Below are 20,272 nucleotides of genomic sequence, written 5' to 3' on the forward strand. Positions count from 1 at the left end.
TGATATACAGGGGAATGTGGCAAGCTGGGTCCAAAATTGGCTCAGTGACAGGAAACAAAGGGTAGTAGCCGACGGATGTTTTTGCAAATCGAAAGCCATTCCACACCATGCCACGGCATTCCACAGGGCTCAGTGTTGGGTCCCTTTCTGTTTGTGGTATACATTAATGATTTGGACTTAAATGCTTATTTGGGAAATTTGCACATGACACAAAAATTGGCCATGTAGTTGATAGTGAAGAGGATAGTCATAGACTCCAGAATGATAACAATAGTTTGGTTGAGTGGGTGAAAAGTGGCAAATGGAATTCAATCTGGAGAAATGTGAGGTAATGCATTTGGAAAGGGCAAACAAAGCAAGGAAATACACAATAAACGGGAGGATATTGAGAGGGGTCGAAGAAGTGAGAGACCTTAGTGTTCATGTCCACAGGTCCCTGAAGGTGGCAGGACAGGTAGCTAGAGTGGTGAAGAAGGCATATGGAATGCTTTCCTTTATTGGCTGAGGTATAGAATACAAAAGCAGGGATGTAATGCTGGAACTGTATAAAACACTAGTTAGGCCACAGTTGGAGTATTGCGTACAATTCTGTCACCACATTACAGGAAGGACATAATTGCCCTGGACAGAGTACAGAGGAGATTTACAAGAATGTTGCCAAGGCTTGAAATTTGCAGCTATGAGGAAAGATTAGATTGGGTAGAGTCGTTTTCCTTAGAACCGAGGAGGCTGAGGGGTGACTTAATTGAGGTGTACAAAATTATAAGGGTCCTAGATAAAGTAGACAGGAAGGACCTGTTTCCCCTAGATCAGAGAGGTCAATTACCAGGGGCACTGATTTAAGGTGAATGGTAGAAGGATTAGAGGGGACATGAGGAAAATCATTTTCACCCAGAGGGTGGCTGGAATTCACTGCCCAGATCGGTGGTGGAGGCAGAAACCCTCAACTCATTTAAAAGGTACCTGGACCTGCACCTGAAGTGCTGTAACCTGCAAGGCTACGGACCAGCTGCTAGAAGTGGAATTAGAATCGGCTGCTAGTTTTTTCCAGTTGGCGCAGACACGATGGGCTGAATGGCCCCCTTCTGTGCCGTAACCTTTCAATGGTTCTATGGAAAGCGAACTCAGCAACAATTATAGGTGTTGATTCTCACCTCACCCACTGAAAGTGCTATAAAAACTGCATTGCACTCGATCCCATCAGTTGACATCATTAAGAATGATCAATAACTAAATGCTTGAAATGACAATTAATTTCACCATCGAATATTCACGGGACGCTCAATGCACTCGAGTCTTTAAACCTGAACATCACTTTTAAGACAGTGGTCTGAACATGTCTAACCATGTCTGTTTGATAGGAGCAGCAATGAAGAGAGGAAGTGGGCATGGTGAACTGAGAGTTACATGGAGTTTGGGGCAGCTCAGACCTCAGAGGTGTTGTTTCCATTCCAGTTAAAACTGAAACTTATCACTGTTTCCCTTTTCCTTTGCATCACTTGTATGCATAGGTTCTTCCAGGGCAGCCAGAATATATAGAGAACTCCTATCACTGGCAGAGACACAGACAAGCTCAGAGAGCTGAGAGTGAGAGTCGCTGGGTCAGAAACAAGGCTGCCACTAACAAAGCTCCGACCGACATCTAACACCATGAGTTGTGAGAACAAGTTGCTGGACCTTGAGACTGGAGGAGTGGTTACGCTCAGGCAGTCAGAGCCGAAGAGAAGCTGTTTCTGGCAGTCTCTCTGTGCAGTGGCTGTGCTGGGTTTGCTGGCTGTGTCTTCCTACCTGTTACTCTGTCAGCTTGGAGTTTTACCTTCAAACCAGGTGTGTGACTGTATCTGGAGTTTGATATTATTCAGCTTTAGCTAAGTGAGTAGCAACATGGCAGTCTAGTGTCTGATAAACCCTTTACCTGGTGTTGATCTAGAGTCTGAGAATCAGACAGAGTCTGGCTCACTCCAGTGTCTCTGTGTAAATACAGATAATCTGTCTGCAGATCTGCTTTGCACCTTTGTACAATGGCCGTCTTGTGTTATATGGAAATTTGGGGTGAATTTCACATATTAATCTCTTTCCTTCTTGTTGCTGCAGGAAGTATCACTGAACTCAAAAACTGCCCGATCACAGGACATGAGGAATCATTCATCTGTGACAACAGTTCCTGCTAGTAATAGTGAGTACTCTCTCAATCAATCTATCTCTCTCTATCAATCTATCTCTCTCTGTTGATCTGTCTCTCTATATTGATCTATCTCTCTATCAATCTATTTGTATCAATCTGTCTTTATCTCAGTCTGTCTTCCAAACTATTTGTATCAATCTTTCTTTCTATCAATTGCTCTCTCTCCCTCCCTCTCTCTCATCAATCTATCTCTTTCACTCTATTTCTCTCTACATTTTTCTCTGTCAATCTCTCTCTCACTCTCTATTTCTCTCTCTCTTGCTCAAACTCTGCTCTCTCTCTATCTGTCAGTCAGTTTTAGGTCTGTGTGTGTTCCAATAGTGACTGAGCTTTTCCTTTTCCAGGTGTCCCTCATCTCATGAAGCAGGTGGGAAATGACCCGATGGGGAGAATCGCAGCTCACCTGACAGGTATGAGAACTGTTATCTATGTTATCGCTAGAGTGTCCCATGTGGAATTGTCCACAGTCATTGGGCAGGTGCAGTCGAAGTGTGGGGAGATGTGCTTAAAGAAAGGAATTAATTGGACACTGATGAAGTCTTGCCTTCTTGGTTCCTAAGAAGTTTGACCCAATCAGGATAACAGGATATTGGTAACATGCATTTTGATTGGCTCCAATTTTCTAGGAACAATGGAGACAATTGAATAGCAGTAAAATATTTTTGATAGGTTTTGAAAAGAATGTAAACCAATTCGGTAAGTAATTGTTGGTGAAGTGTCTTTTATTGGTTGTGAGGAGACTTGAACCAATCAGCATAAGGGTATGGGAGCAAAGTGTTTTTGGAGGAAATTGGAGTAAATAGGAGCGTATGAAAATTGATGAACAGGAAGAAATTCACTGGTTTGCCGAGTCTGCCCCATACCCAGTGATAAGACTCATCAAAACTGCACACTTCCTACTCCCTCCCTCAGTAATGTAGATCTCCTGGGAGATCTACAAACCCATGGCAGGGGACAAAAGACTCGGGGAAATTCCTCATCGTCCAGCTCCAGTGATCAAAACCAGTCTGGGAGCTCGCTCAGACCATGTGTTCTCTCTAAAGTCTCTTAGCTTCTCTTATGGTGTGATCTCTGTTGCAGTCAGTAACCGGTCCCTCCGGAAGACAATACAGAGAGTCAGCACTCACCACACCAGCCGGCAATGCATTCCAAAGGTTCAGTACTCTCTAGGAAAGGGTTTCTGATGAAGTGTGTTAGCGGGAATGAATCTAGAAGAATCATTCGACACTCAGGTCTGCTCCAATGTCAAACAGTTTATTTAGTTACGCCAGCGAGGAGCAGGTCACTGGGCTGTCCAGATGCCTCTCCACCGAACAAAGGAAAATCCACAACAGATATACAGTTACTCAGCCCATCCCGGCTGGACATAATCCAATCATAACGGTTATTGATTACATATATTACATTCATTACCAATAAAATTATTAATTATGCATCATGTGGTTGTGGGGATAGCTCATGGTTCGCCCCTGACCATCTCAGCTTGTTTACCAAACCCCCCCTTATCAACTATCCTTGAGTCTTCACAATGAATCCTTCTACCTCTATCAGGCCTGCATTCCTAGTTGCTTTGTGTAGTCCGCAATTAGACAGATCAGCTTTCTTATGCACTGATATGGGGGGCGCTCCTTGGTCAGGCTAATTGCCTGTGCTAAGCAGTACCATTCTCAAGGCTGCAAGCTAACTAACTTGTCCCACAATGCCTTGGGTAAATGCCCCATTTTGTAACAATATGTGGCTACACTTTCATCTTATATATATATATATATATATATATGTGTATTTATTTAGCTGCATCGGCCACAATTTTTTTCCCTCTAAAAGTGTTTTAGATCAGTTACCAGAGATTTTGAGTATATTTCACCAACTGGCTTTGGGGTACTACTGAACTGAGGTCTCGAACTTGCACACAAGAATAAAGGAAGAAATTTCCGAAGCAATTATTTCGGAACTTTGGGAGCATGTCTCCATTACAGTTGCATTCCCACCCTCCCCCAACTTAGGGTTTATCCAGAAATTTAGATATAAGTGGCAAGTAATCAATGGGCATGTAAGGTGGAGGGAATGGGTTCTTGAAAGCAACAGAGTTGCTAACAGGAAAATTAAATGCGGACAAGAAGGGTATTATGTGAAGCAATATTGAAGCACAAATCTATTTCATTGTTATGTTGTTCCCTCTCTCTTTCTCTCTACGCAGCAACCAGCAAAGGAAAGAATGTGATTTGGCAGAATGAGGCGGACTCCACCTTTGCCGAGGGTGTGGAGTTCACGGACAACAGTCTCGTCATCAAAACCCCTGGTCGGTACTTTGTCTACACCCAGGTGGTCTTCTCCAGCAGGGGCTGTCAGAACAAGACTGTCTATCTGAGCCATGAGCTCGCCAAGCTCTCACCCAGTTATCCAGAGGAAGTCTTGCTACTGAGAGCCACCAAGTCAGCCTGTCATTCCCGCCAACACGGAGAGCCCTGGTACAAGACCTCCTATCAGGGAGCCATATTTGAGTTTGAGGAGGGAGATCAGATCTACTCCAGGGTTAGTGAGGAGATGGTGGGATATGTAGACACTGCCCAAGGAAAGAGCTTCTTTGGAATATTTGCTTTGTGAGGAACCTGAGTTACTTCTAGCGATTGGCCAGTAATGATGACTGATTGAGAATTTCAGATTGAAATACAGTGGAAACTGTTCAGGACACATTGTCCTATCCTGCACTAATTGGACAAAGAGACTCATTTCTCCTTCATTTTATTTAAACACTTGCAGAGACAGAAACTATCAAATGTGTTGGTGTTTTAGAATTGGGTAGTGTGGTGGGTTATCACACTGCACTTTCAGCTCTGCCAATCCAGATTGATGCACAATCCAGAGTGTTAGTGATCGGAGGGAGTCTGTGCCTCTCCTCACTCACTCTCTGCTCCTTTAATCCTGTATTGAGAGCAACTGGTGCAGTCTGAAGAATTATATATCTCTCTGAGGATTCACAAGCTGTGTTAAACTGCCAGATGGGCTTGAACACATCAGTCAGAATAGGCTGGAGGGGCTGAATGGCCTACAACTGTCCCTATGACTTTCCTGTTCTCCCACATACCTGTAACACTGGGAGCAGGTCTAGGTGATTCACTGCTGTGCAGGATTCATCATGTTTGATGAGATGAATTGTGTTTTAAACATATTTAGAGACAGTTGTTTGATAATCGTGCTCTAAATAAGCTAATTTTCTGATTTAATTTAACTCTATCAGCAACTGGTCCTTTACTTTATTTCATATTTAATTGATATTTAATGTTGTTTATGTTATTTAAACTGGTACTCCTCAGGGAGAGAGTAATTAGACAATCCCAGAAGCTAACAAGTGGGTTATCAGGTCTGATATTCAGACTGGTTAGCCTGTGTGACCTGTTATTGGTCCTTGAAGAGTATGGCCTATGCCTTGTTGTCTATTTGTATTATAATATATCTCTCATATCTCCTTGGATCTTCAGTGGCGATGCTCATGCAAAGTCTCTGAGCTTTCTGTTGGCTGATGAAGGCCAACCAATCTCCCAGCTGCCAACTGGCTTTCCACCTCTACAATGTGATTGGTCAACTTTTCACAGGATGTTAACTTGCTAGAACTTGATTGCTTGACACTTAACAAGTAGATTCTACAAACACTGTAAAAACTGGCCAAAATGCATGAAAGTGAATTATTTGAAGAAACCAATATTGATTTATTTCTGCTTTATCAGGTTATTATTTGAGTTGAATATGTGCTGCTCTTATTTAATGTTCATTGTTGGGATTTTTTTCCTGATTGGTTGCCATGGAGAAGTCACGTTCCCATAATGCCCTGCAGTCACCATTGGCCTTTATTCATACTGTGTAACAGACAGTGATCCCAGCAAGAGATCTGATTGGTTCTATAGACCAGGAGATTTTCTATCTGGAATGTTCAACTGTTGGATATTAATTGTGGTGCAGTGACCAAAAATCTATGTTTTATATAAAAATGTAACATTTTTTAAAGATGGTTTTCAGTGGCATAAATGCTGTAAAGTTTCAGATATTCCAGATTGATTTAAGTTATTATTTAAATATATTTATTAATTGGTGTATTTATAATATTTATTATTTATATTTACTGCTGAGCAGATGGATGGGAATTAATAAAATATTTTAAAAGTATGAATTGTTTCTTTCCGATTACTTGCACATTGGATTGTGTTTAGAGCTTTTCACGGGGAATGATTCCAGATGAGGGATGAATTTTTGTCAGTTTAAAGCCTGCAATTCAGACACAGGATCATCAGATTGAGATTCTGAGAGAGGCTATCAGGATTGGGCATCTGAAAGAGAGGATCAGAAATTGGGAATCTGAGAGGGAGGATCAGGAATTGGGAATCTGAGAGGGAGGATGAGGAGATTGGGAATCTGTGTAAAATGACACATCAGCAGATGTATAATTTTACAGGTCATCGGGAGATGTCTCTAGTTTCAGAACTATTTCTAGGCGATTCCTCCCTGACTCCCTCAATCAATAAAGATAGATCAGGAGATCAATGATTATATCAATGCATGACAAAGCACAAGGCAACTGTAGCTAACAGACTCCCAGAATGTCCCTCCCCCCACCTCACACCCAAGAACATTCCATATCCTTTTTTTTCAGAGATTATAACATACCAACCTTGACCACATCCTTTGTTAACCATGTTTCCAGTGGGTACAAAACTGTGACAAAGAAGATACATCCGGATACCCAACTGAAGTTTCACTTGTGTATTTTGCAGACAAGCTCTCCAACCCACTTGTCGCTCTCTGTCTCAAAGATCTTACCCAAAGTTACCACATTCAATCCTGACATAACTTTCTAAACTCCAAATGAATGAAAAAAACTCACTAATTATAGCAGACATAAGAACATAAGAACTAGGAGCAGGAGTAGGCAATACAGCCCCTCGAACCTGCTCCGCCATTCAAGGTGATCATGGCTGATCTCATCTCGGCCTCAACTCCACTTTCCTGCCCATTCTCCATAACCCTTCAACCCATTACTAATTAAAAATCTGTCTATCCCCTCCTTAAATTTACTGAAAGTCCCGACATCCACCGCACTCTGGGGTAGTGAATTCCACAGACTTACTATCCTTTGAGAGAAGTAATTTCTCCTCATCTCTGTGTTAAATCTGCTACCCCTTATCCTAAAACTATGACTTCTCGTTCTAGATTGCCTCAGCAGAGAAAACATCCTCAAATACCTTATGGAAGTCCAGATATACTACATCTACAGGATCCCCATTATCCACTTTGCTTGTTACAGCTTCGAAGAACTCTAGCAAATTAGTCAATCTCCTTAATCATCTTATATTCCTCAATTAAATCTGCTCTCGTTCTTCTAAACTCCAGAGAGTAAAGGTCTAAACTTGTCTTCATAAGACAAAGCCCTCATCCCTGGAATCAATCTAGTGAACCTCCTCTGAACTGCCTCCAATGCAACTACATCCCTCCTCAAGTAAGGGGACCAAAACTGTACGCAATACTCCAGGTGCAGTCTCACTAATGCCTTGTACAGTTGCAGCAACACTTCCCTACTTTTATACTGTATTCCTTTAGCAATAAATACCAACATTCCATTTGCCTTCCTTGTTACCTGCTGTACCTGCATATTCGTTTTCTGCGATTCATGCACGAGGACACCCAGATCCCTCTGCACCAAAGCACTCTGAAGTTTCTCTCCACTTAGATAATAGTTTGTCTTTCTATTCTTCCAACCAAAATAGATAACCTCACACTTATCCACGTTAAACTCCATCTGCCAAATTTTGGCCCATTCTCCTAACCTATCCATATCCATTTGTAAATTTCTTATTTCTTTATTGCAACTTACTATCCCACCTATTTTAGTGACATCTGCAAATTTGGCTATAGTACCTTCTATCCCTGCATCCAAGTCATTAATATAGATTGTAAATAGTTGGGGCCCGAGAACCGAACCCTGAGGCACCCCACTAGTAACATCTTGCCAACCAGAAAAAGGCCCATTTATCCCAATTCTCTATTTTCTGTTGGTTAGCCAATCCTCTGTCCAAGCTAATAAATTGCCCCTAACCCTATGTGATCCTAACTTGTGTATTAACCTTTTGTGCGGCACCTTATCAAATGCCTTCTGGAAGTCCAGATATGCTACATCTGCAAGATCCCCATTATCCACTTTACTTGTTACAGCTTCAAAGAACTCTAGCAAATCTCCAAGATATCTGCGCTCCTCCAACTCTGGCAGCTTTTAGCTGCCTAGGCAGTAAGTTCTGCAATTCTCTCCCTTAACTTCTCTTCTTCTACCTCTCTCTCTTCCTTTAAGATGCTCCTTAAAAAGCAAATAAATATTGGGAATACCGAAGCCATTGCCACAAACTCCATTTCCAAAGCCACTGACTCCATCCTTCTCCCTGGACACTGTCTGACACGGAACTAGACCGTCATAACCTTTGTCCGTATTTGATCCCAAGGTGAGCTTTCAACCAAATATCTACTACATTCCAAAGGCCACCTGTGTAACATTGCCAAACTCCACATTGTCACAGCTCATCTGCTGCTGAAACCCTCATTCATACCTTAGTTATCTCGAGGCTTGGCTATTCCAAAGCTCTCCAAGCCGGCCTTCCACATTCTACCCTCCATAAACTCAAGATGATCCAAAACTCTGCTCCCTGTGTCCTTATTCGCACCAAGTCCCATTCACCCATCACCCCTGTGCTGGCCGACCCAGATTGGCTCCTAGCCTGGCAACAGCTCGATTTTAAAATTCTCATCTATGTTTCCAATCCCTCTGTAACTTAACCTCTCCCTATCTCTGCAATCTCCTCCAATCCGATAACCCTCCGAGATATCTGCACTCCTCTAATTCTGGCCTCTTCCACATCCCCAATTTCCTTCGCCCCATCATTCATAACCATATCTTCAGCTGCCTAGGTCCCTATCGCCGGAATTCCCTCCCGAAACCTCTCCACCACTCTTCTCTCTCCTTTAACATGCCACTTAAAACTGACCTCTTTGACCAAGCTTTTGGTCACCTGTCCTAATTCTTTTTATTATTCATTCATGGGATGTGGACTCAGTGTCAAATTTGATTTGATAATCCCTTCTGTGAAGCTCCTTGAGACAATTTACTGTGTTAAAGGGAATATATAAATGCAAGATGTCATTGTTGATTTGAGACTCAGTATCGGGTGAGGATTTGGGTCGTGTCCTCTTCACCCATCATCTCGCGTAGGACTAAGATCACCATTGGCAGTTCCTTCTAGCCTGACATCCCTTAACTCTCTGCTGGAAATATTGTAACCTCACAGCCCCCTGTCATCTCTTCCACTGATAGGATGAGTTCATCACTTGCGAAATCTTGTACAATTGCTGGCGTCACAGGCGTGAGAGGGCACTGTGCATGTGGGTGATCCATATGTAGCTGTTTGATGAGCTTGTTCACAGTCTGGCAGCTAGCGGTCTTATCATGTAACGTAACATGAGATATTATAAGGGGAACTAATTGGGTAGATCAGGCGAAACTATTTCTGCTGTTTGGGTTCTAGGACTAGGTGTCACAGCTGAAAATTAGAGCCAGGCCTATCAGGAGTGAAATTAGGAAGCATTTCTTCATGCAAAGGGTGCGAAAGATAAGGCTGAAGCATTTGCAACAATCTTCAGCCAGAAGTGTCGAGTTGATGATCCATCTCGGCCCCCTCCTGAAGTCCCCAGATGCCAGACTTCAGCCAATTCGATTCACTCCGCGTGATATCAAGAAATGACTGAAGGCACTGGATACTGCAAAAGCTAGGGCCCTGACAATATTCCGGCAATAGTACTGAAGAACTGTGCTCCAGAACTTGCCGCGCTCCTAGCCAAGCTGTTCCAGTACAGCTACAACACTGGCATCTACCCGGCAATGTGGAAAATTGCCCAGGTATATCCTGTACACAAAAGGCAGGACAAGTCCAACCCGGCCAATTACTGTCCCATTAGCCTACTCTCAATCATCAGTAAAGTGATGGAAGGTGTCATCAACAGTGCCATCAAGTGGCACTTGCTTAACAATGACCTGCTCAGTGACGCTCAGTTTGGGTTCCGCCAGGGTCACTCATCTCCTGAACACATTACAGCCTTGGTTCAAACATGGACAAAAGAGCTGAACTCAAGAGGTGAGGTGAGAGTGACTGCCTTTGACATCAAGACAGCATTTGACCGAGTATGGCATCAAGGAGCCCTAGTAAAACTGAGGTCAATGGGAATCAGGGGTAAAACTCTCCACTGGTTGGAGTCATACCTAGGACAAAGGAAGATAGTTGTTGTTGTTGGAGGTCAATCATCTGAGCTCCAGGACATCACTGCAGGAGTTCCTCAGGGTAGGGTCCTAGGCCCAATCATCTTCAGCTGCTTCATCAATGACCTTCCATCAATCATAAGGTCAGAAGTGAAGTTGTTCGCTGATGATTGCACAATGTTCAGCACCATTCATGCCTCCTCAGATACTGAAGCAGTCCGTGTAGAAATGCAGCAAGACTTGGGGACAATATCCATGCTTGGGCTGAAAAGTGTCAGGCAATGACCATCTCCAACAAGAGAGAATCTAACTGTCTCCCCATTCAATGGCATTACCATCGCTGAATCCACCACTATCAACATCCTAGGGGCTACCATTGACCAGAAACTGAACTGGAGTAGCCATATAAATACTGTGGCTACAAGAGCAGGTCAGAGGCTAGGAATCCTGAGGCGAGTAACTACTCACCTCCTGACCTCCCAAAGCCTGTCCACCATCTACAAGGCACAAGTCAGGAGTGTGATGGAATACTCTCCACTTGACTGGATGGGTGCAGCTCCAACAACACTCAAGAAGCTCAACACCATTTGAACAAAGTGGCCTGCTTGATTGGCACAGCATCCACAAATATTCACTGTCTCCACCACTGACGCACAGTGGAAGCAGAGTGTACCATCTACAAGATGCACTACAGCAATGCACCAAGACTCCTTAGACAGCACCTTCCAAACATGTGACCTCTACCACCTAGAAGGACAAGGGCAGCAAATGCATGGGAACACTGACACCTGCAAGTTCCCCTCCAAGTCACACACCATCCTGACTTGGAACTATATCACCATTCCTTCACAGTCGCTGGGTCAAAATCCTGGAACTCCCTTCCTAACATCACTGTGGGTGTACCTACCCCACATGGACTACAGCGGTTCAAGAAGGCAGCTCACCACCACTTTCTCAAGGGCAATTAGGGATGGGCAATAAATGCTGGCCTGGCCAGTCATGCCCACATCCCATGAATGAATAAAAAAAAATCAGTTTCTCTCTCAGTCTCTTTTGATCAATCTATCTTTATCAATCTATCTCTATTAATCTCTCTATCAATCTCTGTCTCTCTCGATCAATCAATCTCTGTCGATCTATTTTTATCAATCTATCTCTATTAATCTCTCTCCCAATTTCTCTCAATCAATCTCTCTCGATCAATCTATCTCTATTAATCTCTCTACCAATTTCTCTCGATCAATCTATCTCTATTAATCTCTCTATCAATCTCTATTAATCTCTCTATCAATCTTTCTCTGTCTTTTTCCCCCTCTCTCTATTAATCTATCTCTCTATCAATCTATCTTTGACTCTCTCTTTCTCTATCTCTTTCTCTCTATTAAACGCTCTCTCTTGTTCAACCGCTATTTATCCATCTAACTTTATTTCTCTAAGAAGCTTTGATTTTATCTCTATGCAAATGAGTGGGTTTTGACTGAGTTAAAATCTCTCCCTCTCTCTATCTTCCCATGTCTCTATCTCTTGCTCTCTTCCTGTCTCCCTCTGTTAGTTAGTTTTGGGTATGTCTGTGTTACAATAGTAACTGAGAATCTGCCTTTTCCTTTTCCAGGTCTCCCTCATCTCATGAAACAGGTGGGAAATGACCCAAGGAGAAGAATCGCAGCTCACCTGACAGGTACCAGAAGGTATTTGATCCTAGTTGGTTTTCCAGAAGTTATCAATTTAGCTGGCTAATGTGTGCATTTTAGTCAACAGATTATCTAAGTATTTGTACTGAAGTCGATAGGGTGGATAGTAGGGAGTACAGAACAAGAGGGCTTACTTTAAAATTGGAGCTAGGCCGTTCAGGGGTGCCATCAGGAAGCACTTCTTCACACTAAGGAGGGTAGAACAAATCTCAAACTCTGTCCCCCGTGAAAGCTATTAAGGTTGGGGTTCAACTGAAAATTTCAAAACTAAGCTAAGTAGATTTTTCTTGAGGATTATGGAACCATGGCAGGTCAATGGAGTAAAGATACAGATCAGTCGTGATTTAGTTGAATGGTGGAACAGATTGAGGGGCTGAATAGACTCCTCTTGTTCCTATGAAAATATTCATCAGCTGAAGGAATAAATGAAAGAGCTATTCTCATAGGTAACATCAACTTTGTCACATTGTGTATTGGAACAGTAACCAAGAGTTGAGTTCCCTATCTCAGTCTTGTTACTTTGGGGAAGATGGCAAGTTATGGTCCAGCTCCACTGCACTGGGAGGTTCAGGCATGTCAGAGGGACAATCATTTCCGAATTGTAGAGGTTGGAAATCATTAAATTATGAAGGCTTTTCACAGAGTGAGAGATCCCATGGCATTATTATCCCTCTGGCTACAGGTGTGGTGCCAGAGAACTGCAGGGCAGCTAACATTGTGCCATTGTTTAAAAAGGGAGAAAGGGCTAGACCATGTAATTACAGGCCAGTCAGCCTAACCTCGGTAGTGGAAACATTATTGGAAAAAAATCTGGGTGACAAGATAAATCTTCATTTGGAAAGATCCAGATTAATCAAAGACAGTCAGCACAGATTTGTTCAAGGACAGCCGTGTCTGACGAACATGATTGAATTTTTTGAGGAGGTTACAAGGAGGGTCGTTGAGGGTAGTGCATTTGATGCAGTCTGTATGGATTTTAGCTAGGCTTTTGACAAGGTCCCACATGGCAGACTGATCAGGAAAGTAAAAGCTCTTGGGATCCAAGCCAAAGTGGCAAGTTGGATCTAAAATTGGCTCAGAGGCAGGAAGCAAAAGGTAATGGATGACAGCAGTTTTTGTGACAGGAAGGCTGTTGCCAGTGGGGTTCCACAGGGCTCGGTACTGCGTCCCTTGCTTTTTGTGGTATTTATCAATGATTTTGACTTGAATGTAGGGGGTATGATTCAGAGGTTTTGCGATGATACAAAAATTGGCCACGTGGTTGCTAATGAAGAAGAAAGCTGTAGACCGCAGGAAGAATGGACTAGTCAGGTGGACAGAACAGTGGCAAAAAGAGTTCAATTCGGAGAAGAATGAGGTAATGCATTTGGGGAGGGTTAACAAGGCAAGGACAGTGGCATAGCCGGTATGTTACTGAACTTGTAATCTAGAGGCCTGACTAATGCTCTGAAGACATGTGATCAAATCCAATGTGGCAGCTGGGGGAATTTAAATTCGATTAATTAATAAATTTGGTATAAAATGCTAGCTGTTTTAATAATAATCATGAAACTACTGGATTGTAGTTTAAAAACACATCTGATTTACTAATGTCCTTCAGGGAAGGAAATCTGCTGTCCTTACCTGGTCTGGCCTACATGTGACTCCAGATCCACAGCAATGCATTCGACTTTTAAATGGCCTAGCAAGGGGCGGCACAGTGGCGCAGTGCTTAGCACCGCAACCTCACAGCTCCAGCGACCCGGGTTCAATTCCGGGTACTGCCTGTGTGGAGTTTGCAAGTTCTCCCTGTGTCTGCGTGGGTTTCCTCAGGGTGCTCTGGTTTCCTCCCACATGCCAAAAGACTTGCAAGTTGATAGGTAAATTGGCCATTATAAATTACCCCTAGGATAGGTAGGTGGTAGGGAAATATAGGGACAGGTGGGGATGTGGTAGGAATATGGAATTAGTATTCTTTTGGGCCTCCTTATCTCGAGAGACAATGGATACGCGCCTGGAGGTGGTCAGTGGTTTGTGAAGCAGCGCCTGGAGTGGCTATAAAGGCCAATTCTGGAGTGACAGGCTCTTCCACAGGTGCTGCAGAGAAATTTGTTTGTTGGGGCTGTTGCACAGTTGGCTCTCCCCTTGCGCCTCTGTCTTTTTTCCTGCCAACTACTAAGTCTCTTCGACTCGCCACAATTTAGCCCTGTCTTTATGGCTGCCCGCCAGCTCTGGCGAATGCTGGCAACTGACTCCCACGACTTGTGATCAATGTCACACGATTTCATGTCGCGTTTGCAGACGTCTTTATAACGGAGACATGGACGGCCGGTGGGTCTGATACCAGTGGCGAGCTCGCTGTACAATGTGTCTTTGGGGATCCTCCCATCTTCCATGCGGCTCACATGGCCAAGCCATCTCAAGCGCCGCTGACTCAGTAGTGTGTATAAGCTGGGGGTGTTGGCCGCTTCAAGGACTTCTGTGTTGGAGATATAGTCCTGCCACCTGATGCCAAGTATTCTCCGAAGGCAGCGAAGATGGAATGAATTGAGACGTCGCTCTTGGCTGGCATACGTTGTCCAGGCCTCGCTGCCGTAGAGCAAGGTACTGAGGACACAGGCCTGATACACTCGGACTTTTGTGTTCCGTGTCAGTGCGCCATTTTCCCACACTCTCTTGGCCAGTCTGGACATAGCAGAGGAAGCCTTTCCCATGCGCTTGTTGATTTCTGCATCTAGAGACAGGTTACTGGTGATAGTTGAGCCTAGGTAGGTGAACTCTTGAACCACTTCCAGAGCGTGGTCGCCAATATTGATGGATGGAGCATTTCTGACATCCTGCCCCATGATGTTCGTTTTCTTGAGGCTGATGGTTAGGCCAAATTCATTGCAGGCAGACGCAAACCTGTCGATGAGACTCTGCAGGCATTCTTCAGTGTGAGATGTTAAAGCAGCATCGTCAGCAAAGAGGAGTTCTCTGATGAGGACTTTCCGTACTTTGGACTTCGCTCTTAGACGGGCAAGGTTGAACAACCTGCCCCCTGATCTTGTGTGGAGGAAAATTCCTTCTTCAGAGGATTTGAACGCATGTGAAAGCAGCAGGGAGAAGAAAATCCCAAAAAGTGTGGGTGCGAGAACACAGCCCTGTTTCACACCACTCAGGATAGGAAAGGGCTCTGATGAGGAGCCACCATGTTGAATTGTGCCTTTCATATTGTCATGGAATGAGGTGATGATACTTAGTAGCTTTGGTGGACATCCGATCTTTTCTAGTAGTCTGAAGAGACCACGTCTGCTGACGAGGTCAAAGGCTTTGGTGAGATCAATGAAAGCAATGTAGAGGGGCATCTGTTGTTCACGGCATTTCTCCTGTATCTGACGAAGGGAGAACAGCATGTCAATAGTCGATCTCTCTGCACGAAAGCCACACTGTGCCTCACAGTGAGGCACAGTGTGGAATTAGTATAGGATTAGTATAAATGGGTGGTTGATGGTCGGCACAGACTCGGTGGGCTGAAGGGCCTGTTTCAGTGCTGTATCTCCAAAAAAGAGCCACTCAGTCCAAGGACAATTAGCTTCAGACAATAAATGCTGGCCCTGCGAGCATTGCTCACATCCAAGAATAAAATAAAGGAATACATAATAAATGGTAGGATACTGAGAAGTGTAGAGGAACAGAGGGACCTTGGAGTACATGTCCACTGACCCTTGACAGTGGCTGGTCAGGTAGATAAGGTGGTCGAGAAGGCATGTGGGATACTTGCCATTACTAGCCATGGAATAGAATATAAGAGCTGGGAGGATAGGCTGGAATCATATAAAATACTAGTTAGGCCACAGCTGGAGTACTGGGTGCAGTTCTGGTCACCACACTAAAGGAAAGGTGAGTTGCACTGGGGAGGGTACAGAGGAGGTTTATGAGGATGTTGCTTGGACTGGAGAATTTTAGTTATGAGATAAGATTGAATAGGCCAGGGTTGTTTTCTTTGTCACAGAGGAGGCTGAGAAGAGATCTAATTGAAGCGTATAAAATGATGAGGGGTCTGGATAGAATGGATAGGAAGACCCTATTCCCCTTGGTTTAGCGGTCCATTAACAAGGGCCATAGATTTAGGGGAAGAGATAGGAGATTTAAAGGGGATTTGAGGAGGATACTTTCACCAGAGGGTAGTGGGAGGAACTCACGGCCTGAAAGGGTGATAGAGGCAGAAGCCCTCACAGCATTTAAAAAGTACTTGGATATGCACTTGAAATGCTGTAACCTGCAAGGCTATGGACTAAGAGCTGGACAGTGCGATTAGGCTGGATGGCAACTTGTCAGCCTGCACGGACACGATGGGCCGAATGGCCTCCTTCCCTGCTGTAAATTCCCATGATTCCATGATTATTTTGAATAAAAGGGGAGATCTCCCTGGTGTGCTGGACTTCTCAGTATCCTCCCTCAACCAAAATCACTAGAAAACAAATGGTCTGTTCATTATCATATTGCTGTTCCTGGGACCTTGCTCACATTAACTGCTTCATTTCCTACATTACAACAGTGGCTGCCCTTCAAACGTGCTTTGTTGGTTGGGAAAACCTTTGGGACATCCTGCGGGAGTGATAGCTTCTGTACAAATATAAGCTCTTACTTTTCCTCTGCTGCCTTTAAGGAACCAATGTAAAATGTAGTTGATCCAACTTCACACGGAACAAGACAGTCCATCGTTTAACACAAGTTGTTAGTTTCATTCTGAGAGGACCCAAGATAATGCACCTTGCAAATGGAAAACTCTTGCAGCAGGAACCAGAATAATTTTGAAAGTGCCATAAAGGAGAACTTAATGTAAAATAGATACAAAAAGTGGCAGCACGTCCTTTGACAGGAAGAACATTTGCTCACCATGTAACTTATTCCATTCTTGCATTGTTTCCTGTCTCTTGTCCTTTCAGCCTCGAAAGCCTTGGAAGGAAAGAACATGATTTGGCAGAATGAGGCGGACTCCACCTTTGCCGAGGGTGTGGAGTTCACGGACTACAGTCTCGTCATCAAGACCCCTGGTCGGTACTTTGTCTACACCCAGGTGGTCTTCTACAGCAGGGGCTGTCAGAACAAGACTGTCTATCTGAGCCACGAGCTCGCCAAGCTCTCACCCAGTTATCCAGAGGAAGCCTTGCTACTGAGAGCCATCAAGTCAGCCTGTCATTCCCGCCAACACGGAGAGCCCTGGTACAAGACCTCCTATCAGGGAGCCATATTTGAGTTTGAGGAGGGAGATCAGATCTACTCCAGGGTTAGTGAGGAAGTGGTGGGATATGTAGACACTGCCCAAGGAAAGAGCTTCTTTGGAATATTTGTTTTGTGAGGAACCTTCACTTCTAGCGATTGGCCAGTAATGATGACTGGTTGAGAATTTCAGATTGAAATACAATGGAAACAGTTCAGGACACATTGTCCTATCCTCCACTAATTGGACAAAGGGATAAATCTCTCTGCCAGTTTAGTCCTGCCTCGTTATTTAAAGGTTATCCATACCAAGAATTGTTGTTCTGATATTTGTATAAGAAAGCGAATGATATTCCACTGCCCTCTGCCTTAATGCACTATCGGAGGTGCCGAGTTTTGAAGGAGACGTTAAACGGAAGCACCATTTTGATGAGGAGCAGGAGAATTCTCCTTGGTGTCCTGGCCATTGTTTGCCCCTCAACCAACAACACTAAAAAAAAAACAGATGATCTGGTTATTCAGCACAATGCTGTTAATGGGATCTTGCTGTCTGCAAATTGCCTGCCGAATTTCCCGCTGCAAAGTGACTGCACGTCAAAAAGGTGCATCATTTTGGTTGTTAAGGGCACTATATAAATGCAAGCCTTTCTTTTAATGGAAGCATAACCGGCTGCAAGTAAATGAGTTAAGGCCTCTGTCGCATTAGACTGGGTAACTGGTTGTGACAGGAGTGAATGCCCACATCCTCATTTTTCAGGCAGTCATTTCCAGGTTGCACAGGGATTGAACAAGTAAAATGAATTGATCGGTGGTGGTGGGGGGGGAGGGGGACGGTGAGGTGTGGAGGGGAGGTGGTGCAGTGGGATCCAACACTGTCCATTCACCTTTTCAATCTGGGATTGTTTGAATCTGGCCTAGCCTAATGAGACAAATCAATGTCTGCTCTCTGCTGCTTTATGTTACCTGGGCTGTGGGATGATTATCAGACAGGTATTGAGCCTAACATTCAGACTGGTTAGCCTGTTGACTGTAGAGTCTCACATTACTACATGCTATAACTAGTTTTTTTTTTAACCTGGAATGGTTTTTATGTGTAATTTATTTGTTAGTACGTGTACAGCTACTTTCTCCTAGCATCCCATGTAAGTGCTTCTTATGGAATAAGTAAAACTTTAACATATGCCGACTCATCGATACTTCCTTGAGTGTAGAAGATTACGGGGTGATGTATTTGAGGGGTTTAAGATGATTAAAGGATTTGATAGGGTAGATAGAGAGAAACTATTTCCTCTGGTGGGGGAATCCTAAAGAAGGGGGCAGAACCTTAAAATTAGAGCCAGGCTGTTCAGGAATGATGTCAGGAAGCACACCTTCACACAGAGGGGAGTGGAAATCTGGAACTGTCCCCCCCCCCTACACCATCCCAACCCCCCAAAAAAAAGCTGTTGAGGCTGGGGGTCAATTGAAATTTTCAAAATTGAGTTTGATAGATTTTCATTCAGCAAGGGTGGTTGAGCGTTCCAGAACCAAGTTAAGATACAGATCAGCCATGATGAATCTGAATGGTGGAACAGGCTTGAGGGGCTGAATGGTCTCCTCCTGTTCCTATGTTCCATATTGAGCTTGGTGTTTAAATTTCTCCTCCAGAAACAAAGCAGGGGTAAACACAAATTTTCTCCATTTGCTGAACTCCTACGGTTCAGTAACTCCCTCGTTGAATAAAAATCTATTAATCACAGTTTTGAAAATTTTCAATTTGCCCCCAGCCTCAACAGCATTTTGGGGGAGAGAGTTCCAGATTTCCACTGCCCTTTGTGTAAGGAGGTCATTATCTTCTCAATGCTGTGGTCAAGCTCCATTGGCCTCAGATTGGGACACCAGCTGCATTGTGGGATGGTTCTTCTCCAGAGCGGCACAGTGGCACAGTGGTTAACACCGCAGCCTCACAGCTCCAGCGACCCGGGTTCAATTCTGGGTACTGCCTGTGTGGAGTTTGCAAGTTCTCCCTGTGTCTGCGTGGGTTTCCTCCGGGTGCTCCGGTTTCCTCCCGCATGCCAAAGACTTGCTGGTTGATAGGTTAATTGGCCTTTATAAATTGCCGCTAGTATAGGTAGGTGGTAGGGAAATATAGAGACAGGTGGGGATGTGGTAGTAATGTGGAATTAGTGTACGATTAGTATAAAATGGGTGGTTGATGGTCGGCACAGACTCGGTGGGCCGAAGGGCCTGTTTCAGTGCTGTATCTCTAAACTAAACTAAACTAAGCTGTAATAGCCAGTGAGGGGCCTCTATGGAGGAAGGACATTCCACAAACGACAGAGAGCCCACCATTGCCCAACACACAACATACTAGGTGATTGTCCTTCTAAGTGCCAGCACAGGCCCAATGGGCCAAATGGCCTCATTCTGTGCTGTATCATTATATGATTCGAAGAATGGTTCAGACAAAATGAGTTTTATGTTTGAGGTGTTTCTAATATATTGTTTAACAATCATTGTTTACAGTAGTGAGAGAAAGCTGTATGTTTTACATTAAAACATGATGTTTATTCGAAGGATGCCAGGAACAAATGTTAGCCTGACGTAGTGAATGTATCTAAACAGGTTTTAAGTATGAATATGCATTAAATAAATTTCTTAGTGCGTTTTGATGCTGGAACTGTTCTATTTTGTTTGTGCTTGTGCTTTTACTTTTACATACAGTTGCATGTTTTGCTCATGTGGCTTTCATGGGAGTGCACACCAATCCAAGCAGCCCATTGGTTGCATTCCACGTGCTGATACAACTTCTCAGACACCATGTCCCCAGGCACAAGGATCAATGGCTCTCTGGTCCAATCAGCCTGTCATCTGTGGTTGTGATGTCTTGTGCATCGGACACTGCTTAACCATCCAGATTCCTGTAATCTGCTGGAGCAGCTAAAA

The 20,272-nt window shown here is 44.0% G+C and overlaps 2 protein-coding genes across 2 annotated transcripts; both read left to right on the forward strand.

The window, feature by feature from the left end:
* Positions 1-1,650: 1,650 nt before the first annotated feature.
* Positions 1,651-4,789, forward strand: LOC137345680 (tumor necrosis factor-like). The gene is made up of 4 exons (XM_068008945.1): positions 1,651-1,827; positions 2,095-2,176; positions 2,530-2,595; positions 4,383-4,789. Exons 1-4 carry the CDS (start codon positions 1,651-1,653, stop codon positions 4,787-4,789), a joined length of 732 nt encoding a protein of 243 aa, XP_067865046.1.
* Positions 4,790-8,848: 4,059 nt separating this feature from the next.
* Positions 8,849-17,486, forward strand: LOC137345681 (tumor necrosis factor-like). The gene is made up of 4 exons (XM_068008946.1): positions 8,849-8,989; positions 9,534-9,582; positions 12,085-12,150; positions 17,074-17,486. Exons 1-4 carry the CDS (start codon positions 8,849-8,851, stop codon positions 17,484-17,486), a joined length of 669 nt encoding a protein of 222 aa, XP_067865047.1.
* Positions 17,487-20,272: the final 2,786 nt, after the last annotated feature.

Source organism: Heterodontus francisci, chromosome 29 (assembly GCF_036365525.1).
Source record: "Heterodontus francisci isolate sHetFra1 chromosome 29, sHetFra1.hap1, whole genome shotgun sequence".
Taxonomy (NCBI): domain Eukaryota; kingdom Metazoa; phylum Chordata; class Chondrichthyes; order Heterodontiformes; family Heterodontidae; genus Heterodontus; species Heterodontus francisci.